The sequence below is a fragment of the Myxine glutinosa genome, chromosome 7, assembly GCF_964187855.1.
Source record: "Myxine glutinosa chromosome 7, kmMyxGlut1.1, whole genome shotgun sequence".
Classification (NCBI taxonomy): domain Eukaryota; kingdom Metazoa; phylum Chordata; class Myxini; order Myxiniformes; family Myxinidae; genus Myxine; species Myxine glutinosa.
This window is the reverse complement of record NC_136267.1, coordinates 113,622,469-113,650,185: the sequence shown is the minus strand read 5'-3', so window position 1 is coordinate 113,650,185 and position 27,717 is coordinate 113,622,469. Positions and strand designations below refer to the sequence as shown.

The window sequence follows — 27,717 nt, the reverse complement described above, 5'->3', positions numbered from 1 at the left end:
CTCATGATGCTAAAAGGAACACTGCAAGTACATGACCATGCAAAGGTCAATACTCCTTTCACTAGCTACTGAGGGAGACTGAGTGAAGGATGATTATAAAGAAAGGACTGAGGGCACGATAGAGCAAAGCAGAGGGAGAAAAGGAGAAATAAGGTGTTAGAATGAAGAAAGAAAATTTTTTTTGGGTGATTTGGTTACAAAAAATAGCTCCGACGCATATCTCATGAGATTCTCATGAACTATCTTCATATCCCATGATAAATGCTTCACATATTTTTCTAAGGGTTATAATTAGTTGTTTAGAGGTTTAAGTTTTAGAAGACTCTACAACTAACAAGTCCTACTCATAATAATGTGCATATGATATTGCTTCCTCGTCATGTGCCCTTTGCTCTTCATGCAGGCCCCAGGTACAGCAGAAGTTGTCTGGTGATGAGGTTGAGGCATTGCTTCGAATGCTTACCATCAAGCAGGAGAACCTCGACTCTGAGTGGAAAGCCCATCATATCCCTGGCCTTCATCTTCAACACTTTAACCTTATGCTTCCTACTCGCCCTACCAGGTCTCGGGATGGCAGGTGAGGACCTCGCTCCATTTTATACTGTGACAGTCCCGTTCTATTTTGACCTTGTCGACCATGGATTACAGCTCGAGTGATTGGCTATGAGTTGGTCTACTTTACAGTGTTCTAAGACAGGAGGAACTTGTACAAGGACATGATGAGATATCATTGTACTTTTACATTAATTACAATGCCATTGGTAGTTAATGGACAAATCATTACAGGATATGGGATTTGAACCTGGGATCCAAGCTTTGCTGGAAATGTCATACAGGCCAACCCAAAATTATACAGTGTGAACACGGCATTTATTCAAGTAGGTTTTGTCGTGAAATATAAGAGTCGGTGAAGGATAAAGTTTATTCCAGACTCAGTTTTCATGGTAGTTAAAACGGCTAATGATCGTTCACTCTTGTTTAGGTATCCACTATATACTGTTGTGAACAATAAACAGAAATCGTGAAATCATTATTTATAAATGTTGATACGTGGAAAGTAAACACGTGGAAAAGATTGTTTCGTTGATAATCATCTGTGAAGTATTCACCTTCTTTTTTATTTAACTTGGCCGTCTTGTTTTAATATTTAATTGAATGTGACAAACCAGACTTGACAGCGTAATGGTTAGTGTCTGCTTTGAGTTTGGGTGGTCAGCAGTTCGAACCCGACCCCAGCAGAGTCATACCAAAGACTTTAAAATGGGACGTGCTGCTTCCTTGCTTGATGTTCAGCATTTAAAAATCATAGTGCACAGACAACCATAGGTTGACAACCATTGCACAGGCCTAGGCCTAGTGGCCTCATCCTGCATTTAAATTCCTTGGAAGGGAACTCATAAAGGTGTTTTCACTAGGGTACCTCACCTAAGGTCAACTGTTTTGAAAAATATGCAATCTGTGTTCACATTAGTACAGAAAATACCTTTGCTTCATGATTAAGGAAACAGGCTCCATGATGCAGCATTTACTACTTGCACCATGCTTACCATCTTGGGTTAAATTCCAGTTGAATTACACTCCATGAAAAAGTGAATGAAACCAGTCAATTTGAAGTGAACACATTGCTGTCTGAAATATCCTCCCACCAAATTGGCATTATGAGGTGCGGGCGAGGCAGGATAGCTCAGTTATTAGTGTGCTCACCATTGAACTGCCTAGTTTTGGTTTGATCCAGTGAGACTGGTAGGGCACTAATAAATTGACACTATAAAATGTATTGCTGCTTTTCCCACTACCTTACAGGAGTCCATTAAAGAGTCGATTTCGAAACCTTCTGAACAGCCGGCGGCAAGTGGACAAAAAGGTTGTGAAGGGATCATTAAGATCTCGTTCTGCACTGAAAGGCTTCATTGACTCGACCATGTTGTCCACAAATTCACTTTTGGAACCAAGCAAACATGGGCAAACTCGACGCTGGTCCCACGGTGTAGTTACATCCAGCCAAGGTACATCTTGAGCTTTGAAGTTGGTTCCTATAAAGAATGCCAAAAACGTTCTTCTGAAGATCCTTATTCTTCTCTTGCAGCTCTTGTGGAGTCCCAAGTTGTTCCAGAGGCAACCAAACCTCTTGATACAGTACAACCAACCGGGATATCTCGTAAGAGAAGCATACGGATCAGCCGCGAGGCGTCAGCATCTGCACAGTGGGAACATTCTACAGGAAAGCGCACAGTCTCTTCTAGTGACCTGCATCATCTCAATGACTTTTTGCTGCAAAAGGTGTGTTCCTCTCATTATTTTGTCTTTGGAACGAAAAAGTTACAACTAAAACCAATGTAGTCATTGGATGGATTTTCTTGCGAAGTCACTGTAATGACTCTATATGGTGTATATCTTCTGAACTGTACTCTTTACTTAGTCTTTTTTTTTTCATTTTAATCTAATCATTTGTTTAATCTAAGGAATATTGTCGTGTGGACTGCTCTCAGTTAAGACCGAGAGTAAGCCACGGATGGAAATGAGCGTTGATGAAGGCGTTCGGTTCAATTGATGGCGGATGATACGCGAGGAGGAGGAAGAATACCAACTCACCTGGACGGCCGGCGCAGGCGTCTTCACCCTGCAAATTAACTCAACCCGAGGCGGAATTAAAGTGTACAAAAATAAGATTTATTAAACGGAACCCGAGAACAATGAAAGGTGCGAGTAACTAAAACCCCCTTATGAGCGCTCCTACACACAGACGTATCAAACGAACAAAGGAATATATATGAAAAGAAACGCGCCAGGTGTGTTTGTGCTGGCTTAGCTCTATTCGCTGGAGTGTTCTCGTAAAAGTCGCCAAACTCGAGCAGGCAGTCCAGACGCGGCTCTGGTGTTGGTGGGAAGAAGGCCTCGACGCACCCTTGTTCGCATGCTGTTAGCCCAGCGTACGCTGCTGCGGCAGGCCTCGCATCCCCGCGCGATCGCTCGCGAGGTCCAGTGCATGAACGCAGGGAAGGAGGATCGTCAGTGCTCCAACCTCTCTCCACCGTCCGTCGTCGCCCAACAAGCAAGGGTCCCATGTCAGAGAGCAATGGCGGAGGGCAAGAAGAGAAGAGAGTCCAGGGCAAGCCGAAGGTCCAAGCGCAAGAGGACAGTCCAAATGAGAGCACAAAGGGAGAGAGAGAGAATATGTCCTTCCATGACCATCGCCATGGCATCCAAAACGAGAAAAAGAAAATTCCGGCTCGCGAGCCGTTTTGTCGCTCGTCGTCTGACGTCACTGGCCCTCCCTACCAATCAGTCCGTCACCTCTCGACCACTCGAATGTTCTTCCTTAGTCTGCCAATCGGGCAGCCTTCATCCCGCCTCGTCTCTTCCTTCAGTGACCAGCTTCTTGCCCCTACCTTGACCAATCACGAGTCCTTCTGGGTGTGGCTCTCGGCCTGCCTGACCGATGAGTGTTGCTATGCCAGTTCGTGATGTAGCTGGCTGCAGTTCTATAGGCAGTGCCTCGAACTGGCTTCCCGTGAGTTTTGTTGTGAGAGGGGAATTTAAGTAGTGTGTGTGGTGTAACTAATGGGCCTAACTAATGTCTATGGTGCGTTGCCATACGAGACAAAGGAATGATCACAGAGGGAACGACGTACAAGGGAATTAACATAATCCCTGAACTAAATAACATGCCCCGCCCCTTTGTGGCGGGGACAAATATCCAACTTATCCGACATCCGGAATACACAGGTCCCTGACTTACTGTACATCGAAGTAGTTCTTGCTACCCACGATCATCGGAGCACCTACCTATGCAGATCTACCTAAATCTATATATATATATATATATATCACTACCCCAAAATTCATAACAATATCTTTTAGTTATTTTAATCTAAGGAACATCTTTTTTATATACATATAGGATCGCAGGCTCATGAAAGAGCTGTCACACATAAATTCCCCACGTACATGCAAACGGAGACACCAGACAATGCAGAACTTGATTTTTCACATGAGACAAACACATCCGTTGACCCTAGGGGAAGTAACTGCCTGGAATACTCTGGGTGCTGTCAACGCCATCCAGTGGCATCACTTTTCTCTCTATAGTTGGAAGGTTAAAAAAGGACACTCAGGCATTGGTCAAAGGCATCGCCATAGGCCTCCTTGCAGGGTGAAAGGTGGGGACCAAGGGCGTAGTTGAGTATTTAAATAGGCTAAGAGGTTTTAATTGTGTATTTAAAGGTGTCCAAGATGGCTTCTAGAGCATGTCAAAGTCGCACTGTCTGAACAAGCCAAGCACATCATGGTAAATTGCATCATGACTGAAATAAGCCAAAATACTGAGATTACGGGACAAATATCATCACAGGAAGGTATGAAAAGTTACTAGGGACACTTTGGTATAAAATTGGACAATCTCGTAAAATACAGGATAGGTGGTAGAGAGTTAGCAAGGCATTTTAATGTGAAATCCTTCCACACATGGGATACGAACCCACTGGTTTAGTCTTTTGTCTATCCTCTAAATACGAGTGTTAAGCGAGGAAGGAGCACGTACCATTTTAAAAGTCGTTTATATGACTCGACTAGGGTCAGAATCGAACCACTGACGTACCAGACACGCAATGAATGCTTTAGCCACAACAAAAGTGAGTTATCAGAGGAGACTTCGTATTTCAATGAGTGTTTTATTAACATTTTGATGGAAAGCTACGAACTTGCACAGCCAACAGTTGAATGGTTGAGTGAAGGTTCAAAGCCATTCCTGAGGCTTATTTTCAAAGTGATGTTGCATAATGTGTTTGAGCTGCTCTTGTATTTCTTTCTCGGCTTGTTTCTAACATCCCACCTTCTTGCTGCTCCCTCCATTTGTCCATATTGCAGATAAACGGCTTGCTTTCATCAAAAATACAATCTTCAAATATTGTGGATCAACTCTTCAAGAAAGCACTGCAGAGGTTTCAAGAGAACATTCATACAATGTGTTTGCCTCTGCCGGTAGGTTGATTTGGGCTGTGTACGCTATTTTTCTGCTTCCACAGGAAGAGGGTTTCTGTGATTGATACACGAGTTATGATTTGGTGCAATATGGTAACTAAGCTGTAAGCACATTCCAAAACAAGTTAGGTCATGCGATGAAGAATGGGTTATTTTGACCTCAATAAAGCATGAAGAAGATTCTTGTTAGCTAAAATCAAGTCATAGATAAGCAGTCATAAAAACATGAACACAGCGGAAAGGAGGGAAACAAAAGAGGGACACTTGGAAGAAGAATGGTTAAGGTAAACACTCGGTGAAAACCATCTAAGCCCAGAAATGGACATTTTACACCGAAGGAATAATGAGTGCAACACGGCAATAATGGGCCAAATGCCCTCCTTATTTCCTTGTTTATAGTTGCATAGAATAATGTGATTAGTTAGACTCGGTGTAGTCCTACATAGACTGTTGAAGCCTTTGTATATTCGTTTTCATTCTGCGTAATGAAAATAAATATTTAAATGCAATACGTTTCATTCCTGACAACACATCGATCTTCAAAGGCACAGATGTGATAAGCATACAATGCCTCAAGAATGTCGGGTTTCCTCCCTTTCAGTTTAGTGTTAAACAGCAGTAGCGACTGTTTAAAAAGGTAATAATACATGTTTGTGGTTTATTTTATTTTTTTACCTCTGGTAGGGGTGCCCCACAAGAAAACCACACAATAATTGTGCTATTATCATTTATGCACGTAAACACAACATTTGTCCAAGGAGTAAACCCGCTTGGGGAGGAGGGCTCATATATTATTAGTATTAATATTGTTTTGTAATAACATTGAAATTGTGCTATTATTATTATTGATATAATTACCCTCACCAGAGGAGAGGGTATTGCATTTGGGTCCGTTTGTTTGTTTGTCCGCAAACCCTAACTGAGCAACCCAGCAAGAAGGACCTTGGTTAGGGAGGTGACCAAGAACCTAATGACCACTGACAGAACCACAGGGTTCCTTGACTGAGGTGGGAGAACCTGCTGGAAGGACAACAGTCTCTGCAGCACTTAACAAATCTATGCTTTATTGGAGAGTGGCCAGATGAAAGCTACTCCTGAATAAAAGGCACATGACAGCATGACTGGAGTTTGCCAAAAGGCACGGAAAGACTCGAGGACCATGAGGCAAAAGATTCTGTGGTCTGATGAGACGAAAATTGAACTCTTTGACCTGAATGCAAATCGCTATGTCTGGCGGAAACCAAGCACAGCTCATCACCCATCTACCACCATCCCTACCGTGAAGCATGGTGGTGACAGCATCATGCTATAGGGATGCTTTTCAGCGGCATGGACTGGGAGACTTGTAAGGATAGAGGGAACAATGAATGGAGCCAAATACAGGCAAATTCTTGAATATAACCTGCTTCAGAGAGCAAAGGACCTGAGATAGTGGCAAAGATTTACGTTCCAATAGCACAATGACCCCAAGCATACAGCCAAAGCAACACTGAACTGACTTCAGAACAAGAACGTGAAAGTCCTTGAGTGGCCTAGCCAAAGCCCAGACTTTAATCCCATTGAGAATCTGTGGAAAGAGTTGAAGATTGTTGTTCATCGACACTCCCCATCCAACTTGACTGTGCTTTAGCAAATTTGCAAGGAAGAATGGAAGAACCCTGGTGTTGGGCTGGCGGCTGGGGTGCCGGCTTAGGATCCTAGGATCCTGGGTTCGAATCCCAGTCGATCGCTGAATTAACGCCAGGGGGGTTGACTCGGCCTGCTCATCCTTCCGAGGTCGCCGGTCGGCTAATTGAGTACCAGTTCACTGGTAATTCCCTGTTTGTCGTAAAAGGCAACAAAAAGGGTTGGCGGCAGGAAGGGCATCCGGCCGTAAAACATTGCTTCAAAAAGGGGACCGAAAAACAACAACAACCACGGTCCCCGAAAAAGGCCAACCCCCGCTTTGCGGGGAAAAATGGCCTCTAAAGGTGTTTTTTTTTTTTTTTTTTTAAATGGGAGAAACTTCCCAAATCCAAATGTGAAAAGTCGATACAGACATACCCAAGAAGCCTGAAAGCTGTAATCCCTGCCAAATGCATTTTTATAATAGGGAAAGGCCTGCCCTTAGCAGTGGCTTTGTGATCGCAGATATCTAGTTGTGTTTTCTCCTCTCTCCCTACATCTCTCACTTCCGGGTTCGGTTGCGAGAGTACGCTGGCGTTGCATATTCGCCGCTTCTCCGACTGGATGGATGTACAGGGTCTGCTTCTACTTTTCTGACCTGACATCTCACACCTGTCCTGCCTTTTCACACCCGCACGTGCTGCGTGTTCTCCGGCTGGATAACGGAATCTGCTTTTGATGGTACGGAATACGGAATCGAAAGGCCCGCTCCCGTTGTTTGTGGCCGTGGCCGTGGTCTTGTTTGCCGGTGGCCTTGTGGTCTTGGTGGCCTTGTGGCCTTGTTTGCCGCTGTGGTCTTGATTAGCGGCTGCAGTCGTTTGCCGCTGCGTTTGCCGCTTTGCCTCCTCGACCTGGGCCTTGTACTCGTCCCTTCGCTCCTGCCTGGCATGGCTCTGAAGTACTCCGCCGCAAGGCTTCTTCTGCTCAATACCCGCTCCACCCCATCATGCATCTCTGCCATCAAATCAAATGGACTCCTCCGACGACCCAGGTACATTCACCGTGGCTCCGGTCGCAAGTTTGTTTATTTGCAATCAGGTCACTCCATCCCCGTCCTCTGGTCGGCTCAGCGCACTCTCACTCTTCGTCCCAGCGCACCTGGTCACAGCAACCCACACGATCGCACCTCCTACCTACGAACCCTGGCTAAATCACCTGAATTCATCCCTGCTGTTCAAAACAACATCAAGCTCACCCTGTTCAACACCCGGTCCCTCAACAATAAATGCCTCATCCTGAACGAATACATCCTGGATAACAAACTGGACTTTCTCTGTCTCACCGAAACCTGGCAACAACCTCTGGACTACTACACACTCAACCTCACCACACCCAATGGATATTCCTACGTCAATAAACCACGCTCGGAGGGCCGAGGTGGTGGAATTGCCGTTATCCACCGTCAAGACATCAAGACCAACCTCATCTCCATCTCATCTGCTCCATCATTTGAACACCTGGCTTTAAAACTCTCTGGTCACACGCAGTCAGTCATGGCTGTCGTCTACCGCCCTCCCAAACCACACCCATCATTCCTGTCTGACTTCTCCTACTTTCTGACCCAGCTATGTTCCCTCTCCCCCTCAATCCTCCTCCTTGGTGATTTCAATATCCACATGGACTCCACTGACTCCACAATAACCACTGACTTCACTGATTTACTCACCTGCTTTAACCTCACTCAACATGTCGACTTTCCTACCCATATCCGTGGTCACATTTTGGACCTTGTCTGCTCCACTGGATTAAATTTGCACCATCTCTATGGCTCCGACCTCACCCTCTCTGACCACTTAGCCATCACTCTGACCATCAACATCCCCGCCCCAACACCAAGGCATTATCGCACAATCAACTTCCGTAAGCTAAACGCTCTTTCACCTACCTCATTCTCATCCACCCTCTCTGAAAAAATGTCCACTTCTCCCTTCATTGACCTCCACACCCCTTCCGACCTCACTGACTACTACAACCACACTCTCTCCTCCTGCCTTGACCAGCTTGCGCCTGTAAAAACCAAAACAGTTTCTTTCACCCATTCTGCTCCCTGGTTTACCCCTGAACTCCACCTGATGAAAACTCGTGCTCGCCAACTTGAAAGACTCCGCAATAAAACGGGTCTCACAGTTCACTCCCAAGCCTACAAGGACCACATACAACACTACAAAGATGCCCTCTCCCGCGCCCGCTCTGCCTACTACTCTCAAATTATCCACTCTGGCTCCGGAAACCCAAAAGCACTCTTCTCGACAATAAACAAACTCCTCCGCCCCCTGAACACCACCACCCAGTCATTCACAGTAGACAACTGCATCTCCTTCCTCTCTTTCTTCCAACGCAAAATTGACAACATCTACAACAGCTTGACCACCGCCGCACCCGCTCCCCCTCCAACCACCTGCCCCCCCTTGTCCTGCCATCCCCTGTCTCGGTTCTCCCCAATCTCTCCTACTGACCTCTCTGAACTCCTCATAGGAATGAAAACTGCCACCTGCACTCTTGACCCCATCCCCTCCAGCTTTGTCAAAGCCTCCCTCCCTGCTCTCTCTCCACTTATCATTGCAACAATAAACTCCTCCCTGTCTACAGGCATCGTCCCACCTTCCCTCAAAATTGCTGCTGTTACCCCCATTCTAAAAAAACCTGGTCTAAACCCTGACACCCTAAACAACTTCAGACCCATCTCCAACCTACCCTTTCTGTCAAAAGTTTTGGAACGCGCTGTAGCCACTCAACTCAAACATCATCTCTCTGCCAATAACCTGTATGAAACATTCCAATCCGGATTCCGCTCCAACCACAGTACTGAAACTGCTCTCCTCAAAATCACCAACGACCTTCTCCTCTCCTCTGACGCTGGCAACCTCAACATTCTCGTCCTCCTCGACCTCAGCGCTGCCTTTGACACCATCGATCACACTATCCTCCTCACCCGACTTGAATCCACCTTTAACGTCACCGGCACTGCCCTCTCTTGGATTAAATCATACCTCTCTGACAGATGCCAGTTCATCTCCATCAATAACTGCAAATCCCCCACTGCTCCCCTCCCCCAAGGTGTCCCCCAAGGTTCAGTTCTTGGCCCCCTCCTCTTCATCCTTTACCTGTCCCCGCTCGGTCACTTAATCCGCCGTCATGGTCTCCAATTCCACTGCTTCGCCGATGACATCCAGCTTTTCATCTCCACCAAGTCCGTCTCCACCGACACCCACTCTATCCTGACAAACTGCATCACTGAAATAAAATCCTGGCTTCAAATCAACTTCCTCAAGCTTAACTGTGATAAATCTGAAATAATCATCATTGGCCCAAAAACGCTCACAAAATCCACCCATAACTTTGCCCTCAACATCGACGGTATCCCAGTATCCACCTCCCCTCACATCCGGAATCTTGGCGTCATCTTTGACCAAACCCTTTCCTTCGACAAATACACTAAACAGATCACAAAGTCAGCCTTCTTTCACCTGAAAAACATTGCCCGTCTCCGCTCATCCCTCTCCTCCACGGCTGCAGAAACCCTCATCCACGCCTTCATCACCTCCCGTCTGGACTACTGCAATAGCCTCCTCTATGGTTCACCCTCAAAAATCACCAATAAACTCCAATACATTCAGAACTCCGCTGCCCGTCTACTCACTCATTCCCGGACCCGTGACCACATCACCCCCGTCCTTTACAAGCTTCACTGGCTCCCCATCCCCCAGAGAATCCAGTACAAAATCCTCCTCTTGACATACAAAGCCCTCCATAACCTGGCCCCATCCTACCTGGCTGACCTCCTCTCCAGACACACTCCCACCCGCAACCTCCGCTCTGCTGGTACCAACCTCCTGACCCCCTCCATCCGGACCAAATTCAGATCCTGGGGGGACAGGGCCTTCTCCATCGCTGCTCCCACCCTCTGGAACTCACTACCTCACACCATCAGAGACTCCTCCTCACTCACCACATTCAAAACATCACTAAAGACCCACCTGTTCAACGCTGCATTCAACATTCAACCCACAGCATTTAACCCCTGACTATCTCTTCTCCTTCTCCCTCCTTTTGCTTTAAATATTTCCCTATTGATTCTTGTCTTTTTGCAATTGTTGTTTTCATGTATTGTTATGCATTATGTTTTCCACTCTGTCAAAGCGCCTTTGGGCTTCTGGAAAAGCGCTATACAAAATAAATGAATTATTATTATTATTATTACATCCACCTTTCATTCATTTATTGAATTGCTCTTTAATCCTGATTTTACCTCTGCCACCAAAGGTGGATGGAGGTTATGTTTTCACCCCTGTCTGTTTGTTTGTTTGTGAACAAAATATCTCAATAAGTTGTGGATGGATTCGGGCGAAATTTGGCAGAGATGTAGCGTATGTCACAAGAACGAAATGATTAGATTTTGGTGAAGATCCGGATTCGGATCCGGCTACTAGAATCTTTTAAGTGATTCTTCACCATTGGGCAATGAGGCCAAAAACGATACATAGCAGGATATCTCAAAAAATTATGGATGGATTTGGACGAATCTTGTTGGACAGGTTGGGTGCGTGACAAGGAAGAATCGATTCGATTTTGGTGAAGATATGACTATGGATTCGGATATGAGATTTTTTTTTTTTTAAAGTGATTCTTCACCATTGAGTGATATGGCCAACCAGGTGGAGGTATGCTCTCTACTGAGTGCCGTTCTAGTTTTCTTCATGTTCTTTCAGCCCCTTGTGCATAAGCTTATGTGCAGCCTTTGTCATCCTTCTATTCCCTCCCCCTTCCATTGGCAATAGATGTTTTTTTTCATTGGCTTTAGATGTACACACTTGTCTTTATTTGTACCATTGCTTTTTAATGTGATCGATGACTTCATGCCATTATCATTTGGTAGAATATTTGCCTTCTTCCTCCCAGGGGGGTGCATTGCAAACCCTGCAGTATAAAGACCTGCTGGAGAACTTCGAGAGTGTGTTGACACAAGTCATTCGACAGGAGGCCAATGGAGGTTCCTTGCCTCCATTTCCTATTCCCTTTGGTCTCAATACCATCAAAGTTTTCTTGGATGAATTTGTAAGAGGAAGCCGTTCAGAAGACAGTTGCCCATCCAAGGTGCAGTTTATCAATTTATAACGACCGATGTATGTTGTATCTAAATTTCAGAACATACAGTGGCCAATTTATTTTGTGTAAAAGTAGACCAAAGGCCCGGATGGTCAGTCACCTGGGTCTGGAAATTTTTGATTCATCTTCGGTGTGGTTCAGAAAGAAAATTATCACCAAAGATGTATCAAAATCCTTTGCTTAGTGCCCAAGTAGTGGCCAAACAACTTGTTTTTGTTATTTATGACCCATTAGTGAACTCTTCAAAATTATATTTTGGTGACAGACTTATACATATTCAATATGATTCGGATTGAAGCTGATCACCATTGTTGATTGTCATCCATTATTGTTATATTGTTAAGTAATATTGTTAAGTAATATTGTTAAGTAATATTAAGTAGTTATGTAATATTGTTAAGTCATGTTGGCAGACCGTGAACACATAAACGCAGTATGCGGGAGTTGAACCTGAGATCCCAGCATCATGAGACAGTTACTCAGATCGAAATGTCAACCAAATCATCCAAGTCCTAAGATATTAAAACTAATTATAGGGAAAGATCAACAAGAGGGACAAATAATGCTCCACGAGAACGTTTTCAACAGAGGATCCACAGACCCAGGAGGGTCCCCATGGCCACGTTATTTGGAGTCCTTTTAAGCAAGTACAACACATTTTTATGCAAAGTAGAGTATCATGGAAGAGCTATAACACAGAACATAACCCAGCGGAACACGTGAACATATACTGTGAGAATGAATGAAGAAGGGAAAGGGGTGGAAATGGAAGGAAGACATAGGCTGGATACAAGCTTATGCACAAGTAAGGAGCTAAAAGAACAGGAAGGAAGAACCAGGATTAAAGAGCAATGGAATAAATAAATGCAAGGTGGATGCAGGGAGAGGAGCAAAAACACAATAGCTACCGCTCTGTAAGATGCCGATGTGTGGAGGTGAATCTGGCTCAAGTTTGCTAAATTTCCTCATTGTTACCATTATTAATTTGATTTACCTGCCAAAATGTTGGCAGGCTAAAGCTTATTGCTTCCGAAAATAATTTATTATACCACAGGCAACATCTTTCATCCAAGGCATTCAAATGATGAAAGAATATGCAGATGTAATTTGCAAGGAAAACAGGTTGGCAACACAATAAAGGCCATACAGTGGGCTAGTGCCGGTCTATTGTGCAGGCTCCCTCCAGCCCATACACGCACCCGCTGGGCTTGATCTGGGTTGATGGCGTAAAACAATACACCGTTCATGAATACCTGGACAGGACCATGTGTCCGTGGAGCAAGTTGAGGGTATATGCGCAGGCCAGGAGAAGAGAAGAGGTGAGGAGATGATCTGGTCCAGAGAAGCAGGATGGTTGCTGAGAGCGAGACAATAGACGAGTAAACAGAGAGCCCTGAGAGCAATCACACTCACGATTTTAATGGATCTGGCATGGGACATCACACTGGTTGTTCATTGGTGTTGACTGCTGTTCTGCCACAGCAGTGGTCTCCCAAGCTCAATCGGGATCCAGCTGTCGGGCTCCATGACCGCCTGCACCAGAACCTTTTTTTCTTCTTTTCTTTTTAACCATTGAGGCCTTCTTCACTAACACATGTGGCCTCGCTTAATTAAAGAGGGGCAATTAGAGGAAAAGGATATATACATAATTGGTGAAAATATGAAGGGAGAGATGAGGAACTATACCAGACAGGAAATCCTGGCAGTGACAATTGGGGTAATTATGAGACAACTGATCTGAACAAAATTTAGGATATAAGAGACCACCTTTAGAGGCCATTTTTCCCCGCAGAGTGGGGGTTGGCCTTTTTCGGGCACCGTGTTCCCCTTTTTGAAGCAATGTTTTATGGCCGGATGCCCTCCCTGCCGCCAACCCTGTTAGTCACCTCTTGCGACACACAGGGAATTACCAGTGAACTGGTACTCAATTTGCCGACCTCGGAAGCTGAGTCAACCCCCTTGGCGTTAATTCAGCGATTAACCGGGATTCTAACCCAGGATCCTAGGATCCCAAGCCGGCACCCTAACCGCTAAGTCAACACCAGGCTAATTTAGGATATAACTGCCTAATTAATTAACTCCTACCCCAAAGGCATTTTCATTACAACATCATTATTTTAAATAAATATGGTTTTACCACATTGGAAAAACTAAAATAAGATTTCAAACATTGCATTCCTGCTCTCACACTTCATGGTTTTGTAAAGCATTAGTGGCCACTTCGTGGTTACATCCTCTGGCAAATAGTTTTTGGATTTTTTTTTCCTCTTACTGTACAGAAGTGCCAAACAGGAGAGTGCAATGGTAGTGCACTTGCCTTTGAGTCTAGGTTCAATTCCCGACCCAACTATGAACAGGCAGTCAGGGTGTTGCATCACAAAATGCACCGTCCGTTGGATGTTCCCTAAGCTGGGTATCCTATCTGCTTGCCTTATCAGTGAACATGAAAGATTTCATGGCGTATTTTGCAAAGGGTCAGGAAGCTATCCCCTGCACCTTGAACAAATGACAAATTCCTGACCAAATTAGATCTATTCAAATATCAGGCCTTGCCAGTCGGCTTATGAAAGCTTGGGCCATGAACTTTCCCTGGCCAACCCCATAAAAAGATGGGTAAATAATTGGGGCAGTTAAAATAAGTCGTACTAGATACTGTGACGGTCTTTATTTTAACACATGGTGAATCAACTTCTGTGACATTAGAACACTTTGGAAGGTTTCCCAGTTGGATTTTTTTTTTTTTGGTTGAACCAAAAAATCTTGGGAAATTTGAGCATCCGTCGTTATTGAACTTTTCATGCGTCATCTTTTGATGATCGTCAGCAGAGATTTGTAATATAAATTGGTCAGTTATTCAAATAAGCATGCAGCTATTGGGTGACCGGTTGTATTTTTCGGGTTGTGGAATCGGGGGGATGATTGTGTTTTATGCTGAAAGGATAGCAGAGTGGTTTTTGTATTTCAGGTTCCCAAACTGGATCGGAAAAAGATGAGGAATAAGAAGGAAGCAGAATACGTGAGTTTAACCCTGGTTTTTTGGGGGTTTTTTTGTATATAAGATCGAGGCTCATGTAAGAGCTAACATCAATCACATGAAAAAACAATCGGACAAACAAAACATACAATAAAGGGAGCGGGAGACAAGATGGGGAGAGAGGAAAGCACACAAGTACAACACCAGAGCACAGGGACATTGGAATATCTGTGGGAAGGAGAGGGCTTGGGGGGAGGAGGCATGGGAAGGTGGGGGTGGGACAGGTATAAAACACATGGACACTGCTAGAACTTCCAGGAAAGGGGTCGGTATTTCAAAAAAAGTGGATCTGGGGTGAATTAACGGGGATCGATCGATCGATAACGGGGAAGAAAGATCAAGGTTTCAAGATCAAGATAAGAGGTGGTGGTGAACAGCAGTTTTAAAGACCTGGAGGGACGCGAGGGATTGTAGAGAGTAAGGGAGTTTGTTTCAGAGGTGGGAATAAAGAGGAATGAAGGAGTGGTTGTCACTTGCATTGCAACAAAATTGCAATGCAACACAATATCAATGCATCACATGTGTTCCTGACAATTATAGGCATCAAACAAAATCGTTTCAGCAGAAATTTCAAACAATGACAATTGCTCCTCCAGCTCACCCAAGTAGTTGAGATTTATGCCAATTACACCGAGGCTATGTTATCAATGCTAGGTGGTATTGTTACATCATTTGATGCAAATCGTGCAATATCCTTGTCTTAAAGATCTGGTGGTGGGAATCCCGATGAATCCGAGTGGGAGAAAATGCTTACTCCAAGTTGGCACCTTTGGTGATTTTCTAGTTGTGAGAAAGATCAGCATGAAGTAACGGTTCATATTTTTAAGACTTGGCACATCCATCCAACAAGTGTTTTGATGACCTTTGAACTCGGGTGGAAAGAGGTTATCTACATATTACCTAGGGGAAACAGTAAGGGGGATTGGGTGTCATTTGAAAAGATAGTAAAATTGAGGAAGCATGTGGAAAGGAAGTGGAAGGGAGTTGGGGGTGCAGCTGGAGAAGAGAATAGTTTGTAAGCTTGAAATGGCAAAGACAAACGAAAGCTGGTTAGAATAGAAGAAAAGAGAGAAAGGGGAGGCAAATCAACAGGAATGATATGTATGTCACATGTAGGGGAGGGGGTGGGGAGGAATGGGTCAAAATGTTGTTGGTGTATGTGTGTGTGTGTGTGGTGTGTGTGTGTGTGTGTGTGTGTGTGTGTGTGTGTGTGTGTGTGTGTGTGTGTGTGTGTGTGTGTGTGTGTGTGTGTGTGTCGCTAGTTGCCTCTCCACACGCAAGCCTCAGAAGGTAGTAATCAAACCAAAACAGACCCTTTGGTGTTTCATGCCTTGCTGCCTTTATCGGGTCGGAAGGACCTGTGTTGGTTTTATTAATATTACCCCTGACTGCTATCCCATCTCCTGGCTGATGTGCAGCAAGGTGGAGACGATGTGCTCATGTGGCAGATGGTCATTGTTGCTCACAGTTCGCACAGCTTCGGCAGTTATGTTATCTGTGCCTTGCTGCTCCATCAAGCTAAGGGATTTAACACATTGTATATCTATGTATTATTATATATATAATAGAAAGTTTTTGTTTGTTTGTTTGTTTGTTTGTTTGTCTGCACGCACTAATCTCCTGAACGGTGAAAGATAGGAAACCTCTGAAACACAAAATGTCAGGGCGGGCCCTGGAAAGGTTATAGGCTAGGTGGCGAGACCGGTCAAGGCCGCTTCGACCAGGCCAGGCCCATTTCGCAATTGTAAGCTGAGCTGAATTATAGTAGTCAATCTTCTACAGCCACGAGTAAAAGCTGAGTTATAGTAGTAAATTCATTCAAAAAGAACTAAAAATGTCGGGACGAGCCCCGGGAAGGTTATAGGCTATGTGGCGAGGATGGTCGGGGCCGCTTCGACCAGGCTGGGCCCATTTCGCAATTAAAAGCTGAGCTGAATTGTAGTAGTCAATCTTCTACAGCCACGAGTAAAAGCTGAGTTATAGTAGTAAATTCATTCAAAAAGAACTAAAAATGTCGGGACGAGCCCCGGGAAGGTTATAGGCTAGGTGGCGAGGCCGGTCGAGGCCGCCTCGGCCGGGCTGGGCCCATTTCGCAATTAAAAGCTGAGCTGAATTGTAGTAGTCAATCTTCTACGGCCGCGAGTAAAAGCTGAATTATAGTAGTAACTGAACGAAGGCCGCGTTTAATTCCTTTTTTTGTACAGAAGATTAAATTCATTCAAAAAGAAGCCGAGCAACGCCGGGTGCATTCAGCTAGTATGTATATATATTTTCACTTGACTAAAATGTTTATTTCTTAAGACCTTTTATTTTTGAATAAAACATATTGTGGTATACCCTACTGCACTGTAACCTCCCTGTTCTATGTTTTTTTTTTTAACTGAATGTACCAATAGGTGGTAAAGCATCGTGGACACCTTTTTCGAAGCATGCAGTTCAACATCCCTACGTCATGTGAACATTGTAAAGCCTTCATGTGGATGATGGACAGAGGTTACGTTTGCAAGTGTAAGTCACATAGTAGATTGTAATAATTGTATGATTTGTAGGGCAATTTGAAATCTTAGCTGGTTTTACAATGAGTAAATCTTTATGTTGCTGAAGTGTATGAACTCGTTAACGACCCTTCCTGTGGAGCATCTTTTGATTTATCTTGTTAAACTCAGTGCTGTGAGGCCAAAAGCATAGCGCTAAGCCACATTTGGTAGTTGTTTTTGCTAATGTGTATCAAATATGCTCACTCTTCACTACTTCCAAGGAAGGTTTTCTGTTGAAAATGGTTTTATCCTATCCTTCCATTGTTCCTCTGTCATTTTAATCGTTGGTTCCTTTTAGAGTTAAGGTATTTTGTGTGCAGGTTGTCATGTAATGGGAAGATGTCAAAGCTCACTCAAGAGCAAATGACACACAGTGGTTGAGAATTATATTAAGAACAAACAAACATGTGTTTTAAAAGTTTGCTTGTTCTTGTGAGATTCTATATCTCTGGCTATTCTGAGAGCTATCTCAGCGCAGGTGAGTCTGGCATTTCAATCAAGCAGATTGGCAAGGACTGCAAGCAGCCATCTCTCTTCAGGACTGGTCTCTCATATCTACTGGCCCTGATGTTAACTTAGCCTGGGAATTCATCCCCAGAAACCTCTCTCTCTCTCTCTCCCTGTATCATGCACATATTCATCCCATCTCATATTTACCCTCGTCAGAGGAGACGGTATTGCATTTGAGTCGGTTTGTTACTTGGCAAAAAAAAAAAAAAATTTTTTTTTGCAAGAATGTTGATCACTCCTGTTTGTGTGTTTGTCTGTCCGCTCACTTATACTTGACTACAGGTCACAATTTTAAGTCGATCTTCACGAAACTTCACCAAATTGTAGAGTTCGTGGTCCCACGAAATCCTATATATTTTGAGGTCAAAAGGTCAACATAGGCCAAAGGTCAACCACTATTTCAAATTTCTAAAATCCTCAATTTTCATCCGATTGACTTGAAATCTGAATAGGATAGGCATATCAGCTTACTGAATTCAACCATCAACTATTTTTGAGATCAGCATGGGCCAAAAGGTCAACATAGGCCAAATTTCTAAAATTGTCAATTTTCATCCAATTAACTTAAACTTTGAAGACGATTTGCATATCAGGTCACTGAATTCTACCACAAATTATTTGTGAGGTCAAAAGGATGCTCTACTAAGTCCCATTCTACTTTGTTCTGTTTTGCCAAGTGTCACTCCATGAGTGATTTTTCATTTGTCTGTCTGTTTGTTTGTCCGCACAGAATAAATATGATTTTCTTTGCAATTGTTGGTCCGATTGACAGGAAATTTTCACCAGAGGTGCACCTCCATCTGTAGAATTTTTTCATGATAATTATGACGTCATAGATCACGTGGTTCGGCCGCCATATTGGAAAAACTGAAAAACATTGCACCTCTATATCTCAAAGTGCTGAATAGAAAAACTTGACATGGCTCGTTATAAAGAACTCTCCATTGGGAATAACATATGTTAATGATGATGTCACGGGTGCCTCCATTATGACGTCATAATTCGACTAGTACAAAACTTAATCCGATCAAGATGAAATTTATTGAGCGTCATATAGGCATAAATTGGGGGAGAAAAAATTATGTCATCGGTCACGTGGTTCGGCCGCCATATTTGTTTTAATACAAAAGCCTTAAAAACCACTGAAAACACATCCTGGTGAGGGTCTGCAATCTCTAATTGCTCTTTCTTGTTAATTAATTGCTATAGATATATAATTGTCATTGATACTTGATTATTCCAAGGCTTCACATTTGCCATGGAATTAAGTTTTGTAGTTTCAGGCGAGGGAAACACTAAGTTTAATTTCAGTGTGTGCTCGGCCTCATGACCTGATGTAACGAATGGTAACAACAGATGAACACTGATTTTTACCCTGCCCTCGTGTTTCTCATCTGCAGTGTGTAAATACACCTGTCATAAAAAGTGCTGCTCATTGGTCATCGTCCATTGTCATGGAAGCTTCATATCCACCAGGAAGGTACGAGCTGGAAGTGTGCCCTGAATCATTTGATTCCTAATCTGAAACGGTGTAGATTGGTTGCTTTGTAGGCCTCACATTGTTTTATTCTGGCAGGAGATTAGTAGGAATGATCTTTTGGTAGAAATTTTGTTAGCATCAACAAGCAGGTTAAAATAATGCAAATCCTGTCCAGCATTCAGCATTGTCGATGGAAGTAAAGATAATATGGCAATCCAAGCATTGTTCATATTGTAGGTTGTCTGTTATGTGGTATGTATGTACCAAAATTGATGACATACTGATTTTACAGCTTATTACCAGATGGCCTTAATAGATTACTGTAATTGAGAATGAACCATTAATTGATGGCATGCTGTTTTTACAAGCTTCTTCGCACCTTGAGAAGGTACCAAAACCGATTATGGATTAGTTTTGTGGCTTTTAGTAGTCAGACCCTGCAGTTATGTTCTCCTTGAATTGCTTGTAGATGAAGGCATTGCAACATGTGATAAGTTTAATGACTGAGCTTGCAATTCCTTGGTCTAACTCCTTCATTCTTGTTTGGTAGGCCATTATTTGTTCCTTGTTCTGGTCGCCTGGTCTTTCTGATGAATATGTAGTCACTTGGTGTCGTATCTTAGTTTGTTTCCTCACATTGTACTTCTTTTCAGGTCATTTTTCTTGCATTGTGTGAACCTGATTTTGTCTTCCAGGGTGAGGTGGAGGTAACATCACGCCAGTTTGGTGTGCCTTTGGCAATGCTGGCGGCTGAAGACGGTACTGTGCCCCTCATGGTGGAGAAGCTTTTTAGATATGTTGAGCTGTGTGGTCTCTACACAGAGGGCCTCTACCGCAAGTGTGGCTCAGCCAACAAGGCCCGTGAGCTCCGCGAGGAACTGGATGCAGGTATGTGGTGCTGAGATAAGACAGTGCATTGTTATTGGGAAACTTAACACACAAGGAACCAATTAACTTCAAATAATACCCTCTAAAGGCTGATATGATGGCCGAGATAGAGGTATGCTCACTCACTACTAAGCCATCTAGACTGGGTTTGAATCCAGACCCAGTTAAAACTGTTATCCTGGTGTTTCACAATCAGGGTGATTCACCAATGTGTGTGTCGTCCATTAGATGGATGTTAAGCTGTTGTCCCATTTGCCGGCATTAGCTGGAAGATGTAGTGTGCTTCGCAAAGAGTATGCGAGCTATCGCCGTCACCATGAACAAATTACTAATTCCTGTTGTAACTACTCCTGGGAGAGGGAGTGTGAAAAGCCCAGCATGACCCAGGCCTAAAAACTGATTCGGCAGAACCAACGCTCTGTGACAGAGTATGATGCATCAAATCAGCATATCCTTTAATTGAAATTTCCAAACATCTCTTGCTTTGTACCTGTCCCCTTACCTATCAACACAGTATTTGCATTGTAGACCATTAAACAACACTAATCAAACGGTACATAAGGAAGTATGATCCAAATCCTTCATAGGGAGGATCTTGCATGATGGAGTACACCATTGAAAGGAGCATTTCATCTTGCTGTCCCACCTGTTTCCACTTTTTGTAGTGAAAAAAAAACCACTTTTGAGAAAAATTAAGTTCTGCTTCCATTGAATGGAATACATACAGTATAGAAGGGCATCACCTCCTTGGCCATTCCTTAAATCTCGAATTAATGTGATTCCTCTTTATTTAGACTTTTATTATCTTATAAGGGACCATCTATTTATTACATATGCAAATAAAACAGAATTTTGATCTCTCCCCTCTTCTCACCCTCTCAATATGTGCCCATCTCTTCCATCTCATTACTCCTCCTAAACCTTTCCTTCTGTGCCCACAAATCTGACACTCCAGATATGTGACTTGCGATGCTCCTGAAAGTACTCTTTGGGACGCCAAGCTAAGTGCCGGCTGAAGGGGTTTATTTTCATTTTATCTTTCCCTTGACGCCGAGGAGTTCTGGAAATCTCGCAAGATTGTGAAAGAAAACATCTGTCATTATTTACTTTTAACAATGCGTATAAAGCAAGTCGTATAAAGCATCGTGGCCTGGCGAAGCGTGCGGGTGGACGGAGGGCTTCCTCGCGCCGGAGCTTGGAGCCGCGTGTGGACGGTGGACAAGACGACGGACAGATACCACATTTCCCCACACGAGGTTTTGGACAACTGCTGGGCTCTTGGAAGCTGAAGGCCGCATTGGACTTGACGGTAGAGAATCGAAAGGAGGCCGTCTAATCTGCTCGCCTCACGCTTGTTGTGTTTTTGACGCGCGGCGTTCTACACCGCCATTTTGGACCACTTCCCGCATGAGTGGCTACCCCAGTTTCAACAGCCGCCAAGCTCCTGAAAGTACTCTTTGGGAAGCCAAGCTAAGTGCCGGCTGAAGGGGTTTATTTTCATTTTATCTTTCCCTTGACACCACCCCCCCCCCCCCCCCCACCCCCCAGAATTTCCATGTTTTAAACGTTTCCCGGTGTGTACCCTGGATAAGAATAGGTACACCGTATCCCTGCGTGTCGTAAGAGACGACTAAGAGGGTTGGCGTCAGGAAGGGCATCCGGCCATAAAAACATTGCCTCAAAAAAAAAGGGAACCATGAAAATTACAACGACATATGGGCAGGGTACAGCCCGAAGTGGAGATCGGTTTCTGAGGTTTGGGACATGGAATGTAGGGACAATGACAGGGAGATCAGGAGAAGTGGTGGAAGTATTGGTCAGAAGAAGAGTGGACATATGTTGTGTGCAAGAGACGAGATGGAAGGGAAGTGGTGTGAGAATGGTGAAGGGTAGGCAGGGACAGAAATACAAGTTTGTGTGGCAAGGGTGCCTGGAGGGCGTGAATGGTGTTGGTGTCCTGTTTTCTGAGGAGTTTGTAGACAGTGTGGTGAGTGTGACTAGAGTGAGTGATAGGTTGATGATGGTGAAAATGATGATTGGAAAGCTCTTGGTGAACGTCATCTCGGGATATGCTCCGCAGGTTGGTCGAAGCGATGAAGAAAAGGACACGTTCTGGTGTGCGATAGAGAAGCTGATGGAAAACGTGAAAGATGAGGAAGTTGTTGTGGTAGGAGGAGACCTAAATGGACATGTGGGAAGGAGTATGGATGGTTTTGACGGAGTTCATGGGGGTTACGGATATGGTGTGAGAAATGGAGAAGGTGAAAGGATTTTGGAGTTTGCTGATGGAGCTGATTTGTTGATTTGTAATACTCAGTTCCAGAAAGAGGATAATAAGCTTGTTACATACACGTCAGGTGGGTCGACGACAACCGTTGACTACCTGATGGTGCGTAGGCGAGATAGGGGGCACCTCCGGGACACAAAGGTGATCCCGGGGGAGGAGGCTGTTTCACAGCACCACTTGGTTGTCTGCGACGTAAGGGTGAAAGGTGTGAGGAGAGCTCGGCGGGTGAAGTACCAACCGAGAATGAAGGTGTGGAGGTTGAAAGAGGTGACAGTAAGGGAGGCATTAAAAGAGAGGCTGAGTAGGGTCGAGGATGATGTGGTTGAGCTTGAAAGTGGTTGGATGTCAATGAAAGCTTGTCTGTTGGGAGCCGTTGGTGAGGTATGTGGATGGACAAAAGGACCACCGAGGCACTCGGAAACATGGTGGTGGGATGATGAAGTTGGAAAGGGGATTGACGAGAAGAGGAAGAAGTTCAAGGAGTGGCAGAAGGCGAAGGGTACGGGAGCAGAAACAGCAGAGCATGAAAGTTATAAGGCAGCCAGGAAGGCTGCAAAGAAAGAGGTAGCAAAGGCGCAGGAGGCATGTAGGAAAATGTTCGGAGAACGCTTGGATTCGGAAGAGGGTCAGAAAGCAGTATTCAGGATTGCAAAGCAGATAGCGAAAGAGAGGTGTGATGTGATGGGGGTGAGTTGCTTGAAGGATGAAGTGGGACAAATCGTTGTCGACCCAGATGGAATTAAAGGAAGATGGAAAAGATATATGGAAATGCTGTTGAATACAGAGAATGAATGGGATGGCAACATAGAGAGTAACCCTGTTTTAGGACCGGCAGAGAAGATAACTGAGAAGGAAGTTGAGGAAGCGATAAAAGCAATGAAGGGTAGAAAAGCGGGAGGGCCGACGGGAGTTGTGGGAGATATGTTGAAGGCAGCAGGAAGTTGGGGTGTGAAGAGAATGACAGAGATCTGTAATCTGGTGGTGAAAGAAGGCCGCATTCCAGTGGATTGGGAACTGAGTACCCTCATCCCTCTATACAAGGGGAAAGGTGACCCTCTGGAGTGTGGCTCGTACCGAGCGATAAAGTTATTGGAGCATGGAATGAAGGTATTGGAAAGGGTGTTGGAGAGGAGGATAAGGAAGAAAGTGAAGATCGACGAAATGCAGTTTGGATTCATGCCAGGAAGAGGAACGACAGACGCGCTTTTCATTGTGAGGCAGTTGCAGGAGAAGTACATGGAGAAGAGGAAGAAGTTGTTTCTTGGGTTTGTTGATCTGGAGAAAGCATTCGATAGGGTACCACGCAAAGTATTGACATGGGCATTGAGGAAGTTAGGAGTGGAGGAATGGTTGATCAGAGTAGTGATGGCAATGTACAAAAGAGCACGCACAGCTGTAAGGACGAAGGACGGGAACAGTGGTGAGTTTGAGGTGAAGGTGGGAGTGCATCAGGGGTCGGTACTAAGTCCATTACTATTTGTAGCTGTGATGGAGGTGCTGGCTCAGAACGTAAAGGAGGGTTTACCGTGGGAGTTGTTGTATGCAGATGATCTGGTGTTGATTGCGGAAAGTATGGATGGACTGAAGGAAAAGATGACCACGTGGAAGGAATGTATGGAGACAAAAGGTCTGAAGGTGAATATCGGAAAGACGAAGGTGATGGCAAGTGGTAAAGCATGTGGTGAGGTGGAAAGAACTGGGAAGTGGCCCTGTGCTGTGTGTAGGAAGGGTGTCGGAGTGAACTCCATTCAATGTACAATGTGCGCCGAGTGGGTTCATCAAAAATGTAGTGGTCTGAGAGGGTCATTAACCAGTGTGGCAGCTACATTCAAATGTAAGGTGTGCACAGAGGGAGCTGCAGATGGAGGAAATGTTGAGTTGGATCTTGGAGATGGCGTGAAGCTGGAAGGTGTGAAAACATTTTGCTACCTCGGAGACATGCTGAATGGAGAAGGTGGATCAGACTCGGCAACGGTTGCTCGAGTGAGATGTGCACGGAAGAAGTTTCGGGAACTGGGTGGCGTGCTGATGATGAGGGGAGTGTCGTTGAAGCTGAAGGGAAAGGTGTATGCTGCATGTGTGAGAAGTGTTATGATTTATGGGAGCGAGACATGGGTAATGAACGTAGAGCAGCAACGAAGGTTGGAAAGGGTGGAAATGCGAATGGTTCGGTGGATGTGTGGAGTATCGTTGAGAGAGAGGAAGACAAATGATGAATTGCGAAAGATGATGGGAATAGAGCCTGTGATTGATGCTGTGAAGAGGAACAGGTTGAGATGGTTTGGTCATGTGTTGAGGAAGGATGAAAGTGACTGGTTGAGAAGAGTGATGGAAATGAATGTAGAAGGAAGCAGAGGACGGGGAAGACCGAAAAAGACTTGGCTAAAGATGGTGGAAGAAGAAATGCGGGCAAGGGGGTTAACAAGGAGAGATGCAGAAAATAGGGCAAAATGGAGAAGATTGTCATGGGGACCGCAAGGCTAACCCCCGCTCTAGCAGGGAAAATGGCCTTTAAAATGCAGGTTGATGCCAAAAATGTTGTACAGATCTATAATTATGCAGTGTCTGCACTGGATGGCCCAAATCCTTGGATAGCCAAATGGTGTGTGAGACCAAAAGGAGCGTCAGCATTGTAGTGGAGATGTGCCTTTCTTGAAAATAACGTACATATTCATCCTTTTAAATCTTTTAGTTAAAGACTGAGTTAAAATGAGTTAAAGACTAGTCAAGGTTTCACTTTTAGCTGTTCAAGTTGAGTTTGATCCTTGATCGCTGCTCTTCTAAAAATTGTCATTTTGGTGCAGTGTCAGGAAGTAGGGCTGTATTTTAGGTGGGGATGTAAAGCTGGTTGTCCTGTCTGTGTATAACTTATTGGATTTAAATATCTTAATGCTTATTGAAAAAAAAGTAGGCCATTTTGTTCTGGTACCGTGGCCAAATTCCCTGCTTGCCTTTAATGTGTGATTCATACTACTTGCGTACTGTGTTGTATATATGGCACAGACTTCGTGGGCTGAATACCCTTTATTTACCTTTACCTTGTGCTACCTTGAGGTCTGCCTTTTAATCGCTAATCTCTTCTATCCATGTGCTACCAGATGTTAATGGGGTGATCCTGGACACGTATCAAGTGCATGTAGTTGCCAGCGTGTTGAAGCAGTGGCTTCGAGACCTTCCTGATCCCCTAATGACATACGAACATTATTATGACTTCCTCCGTGCTGTTGGTAACGTTTCTCCTTGTGAAGACAACAAAAATCACCTACACAATGAAAATATTTAGTTGATTTCTGAGTGAAGGAAGATTAGAACGGATGAACCTAGAGATGGCAAAGAATACATGAAGGTTGAATTGTTCTCTATTTTTAAGGACCAAATATTGCATGATATAAGAACTTCAACATTATTGTAGAGGATCTAGCTATTTTTCTGGTGTTGTGTACAGAGTTGCCAGAGCGCAAGGAACAGTTACGCTGCATCTACTCGATAATCGAGAAGCTTCCGCAAGTACACGTTAACTTGCTGGAGAGACTTGTCTTCCATTTTGTGAGGTAATCTCCCCCTTAGTCTCTGCTCCCACCTTTTCTTTATTTGTGATCATTAAGTCTATTGGAGGTAGTAGATTCATGGAGTGTCTTCTTTAGGGCATTTAACCACTCGTTATATTGATACTGTTCTCCAGATTCCAGGAAATCTGAGCAAAATGTTAGACACTTGCTTGAACAATTATATTACTGTCAGAGGAGGTTGAAGGAGGATGCCCAAACTTGTCCCATTATGTTTCAAACAAAACTGCCCTCATAAATCGGCTAGTGATGAATCAGAAATGTGTTTCGACCGTCTGGTCTCAACTCGACACTTGGTAGAGTCAAAATTGACCCAAACAGGCATTTTCGTTTTTGGGACAATAGGCTTCTTGATCAATTAATCCATTCTGCAGTCATGTGGATGCAAAACAATCCATAGCATCTTGCATAAAAGTAAGCAGGTACCACAGATATTTTGCAAGACATTTAAATTGATTTAAAAAACACTACAATATATTAAAATTGATGGTACATGAACAACATGTGCTATCTCATTGCTGATACCTGTCATACCCTTTGTACCTAAAGAAAGTCTGACAGATCATTCCTTTTAATCAGTATTGTTTATGACTTGTTGAATGCTTTACAAAGCTCGCTGTGCTTGCATGCAATTAGATTGTCTTCCTCCACGATCGAGGAGTATCTTCTCCAAGCCACTACTGATTAATCATTTGCCATTGCAGGGTAGCTCAGCATGAAGAATCAAACCGCATGTCTCCAAATGCTCTCGCCATTGTGTTAGCGCCTTGCGTCCTGCGTTGTCCAGATTCTGCAGATCCTCTCAGTGGGGTCAAGGAAATCACAAAGGCGACAGCGTGAGTTTTGCACATTGATGTACAAGCTCAAAGGAGTGAAAATTGGGAGGTTTTTTTTTTCTTCCTCTTTTAATTCGAGTCAGATATCGATCTTCATGTGTTTGTTTCATCAGTTGTGTGGAGATCATTTTGACCGAACATCTGGAGAAAGTCGTCTCCAGCCTGGCCACACTGGACGAACTCAATAAGGCGGAAGAAGACGCAATTAATCGGCTCTCGTTCCTGCGCCGCAGTTTGGTATGCTCTAAACATGACAAGCATGACATTTTTAAGAGGCAGATAATTAAACAGAACCCACAAGTAATATAGGCATGATTGACCTGCAGTTTGCATCAATTTTACGTTTAAAAGGCAAGCTTTAAATCACAAACGTACTTTTAGCCAGGGATGGCAGCATGGAGGGGGGTGGCAGTAATTGTCACCCCTGCCATTTGCCAGGAGGGACGGGGGTGATGTGGGGGTCAGAAAGTGCCTTATCACATGGATGCCTGAAAAAGTCTGAAAACATTGCTGATCTAACATAGAGTGTAAGAGGTTTCTAAAATGCACCATATCCTTTGCCAATAATTTTGTCCTTGCAGGTCTTGAAGAGGCAGATCTCAAAATTTCCTCAGAAGGATGCGTTGATTCCAATTTCTCCTGAATTTAGTCGATTGTGCCTATCTTAAATAGCTAGATTGCTGCTACAGGTGGCACTGTAAATGTTTCAATCAATTATTGTAGTTGCCAAAAATTTTTTTCATCATACGTGCTAATGATAGCGTTGTCTGCCGTACTTACGTATGCGATCGTTGCCGAGAATCTATTTGTGCTAGCTTTAAGTTGTTT

General features: G+C 44.1%; 1 protein-coding gene across 1 annotated transcript; it reads left to right on the top strand.

The window, feature by feature from the left end:
- The first annotated feature begins 392 nt into the window (after nt 1-392).
- LOC144892867 (unconventional myosin-IXa-like) lies at nt 393-27,557 on the top strand. The gene is made up of 14 exons (XM_078781201.1): nt 393-577; nt 1,804-2,006; nt 2,087-2,280; nt 4,867-4,980; nt 11,545-11,739; nt 14,717-14,767; nt 17,182-17,293; nt 19,233-19,312; nt 20,008-20,200; nt 25,586-25,714; nt 25,933-26,038; nt 26,758-26,889; nt 27,003-27,126; nt 27,471-27,557. The coding sequence occupies exons 1-14, from the start codon at nt 456-458 to the stop codon at nt 27,555-27,557; spliced, it is 1,842 nt and encodes a 613-aa protein (XP_078637327.1). The 5' UTR covers nt 393-455.
- Nucleotides 27,558-27,717: the final 160 nt, after the last annotated feature.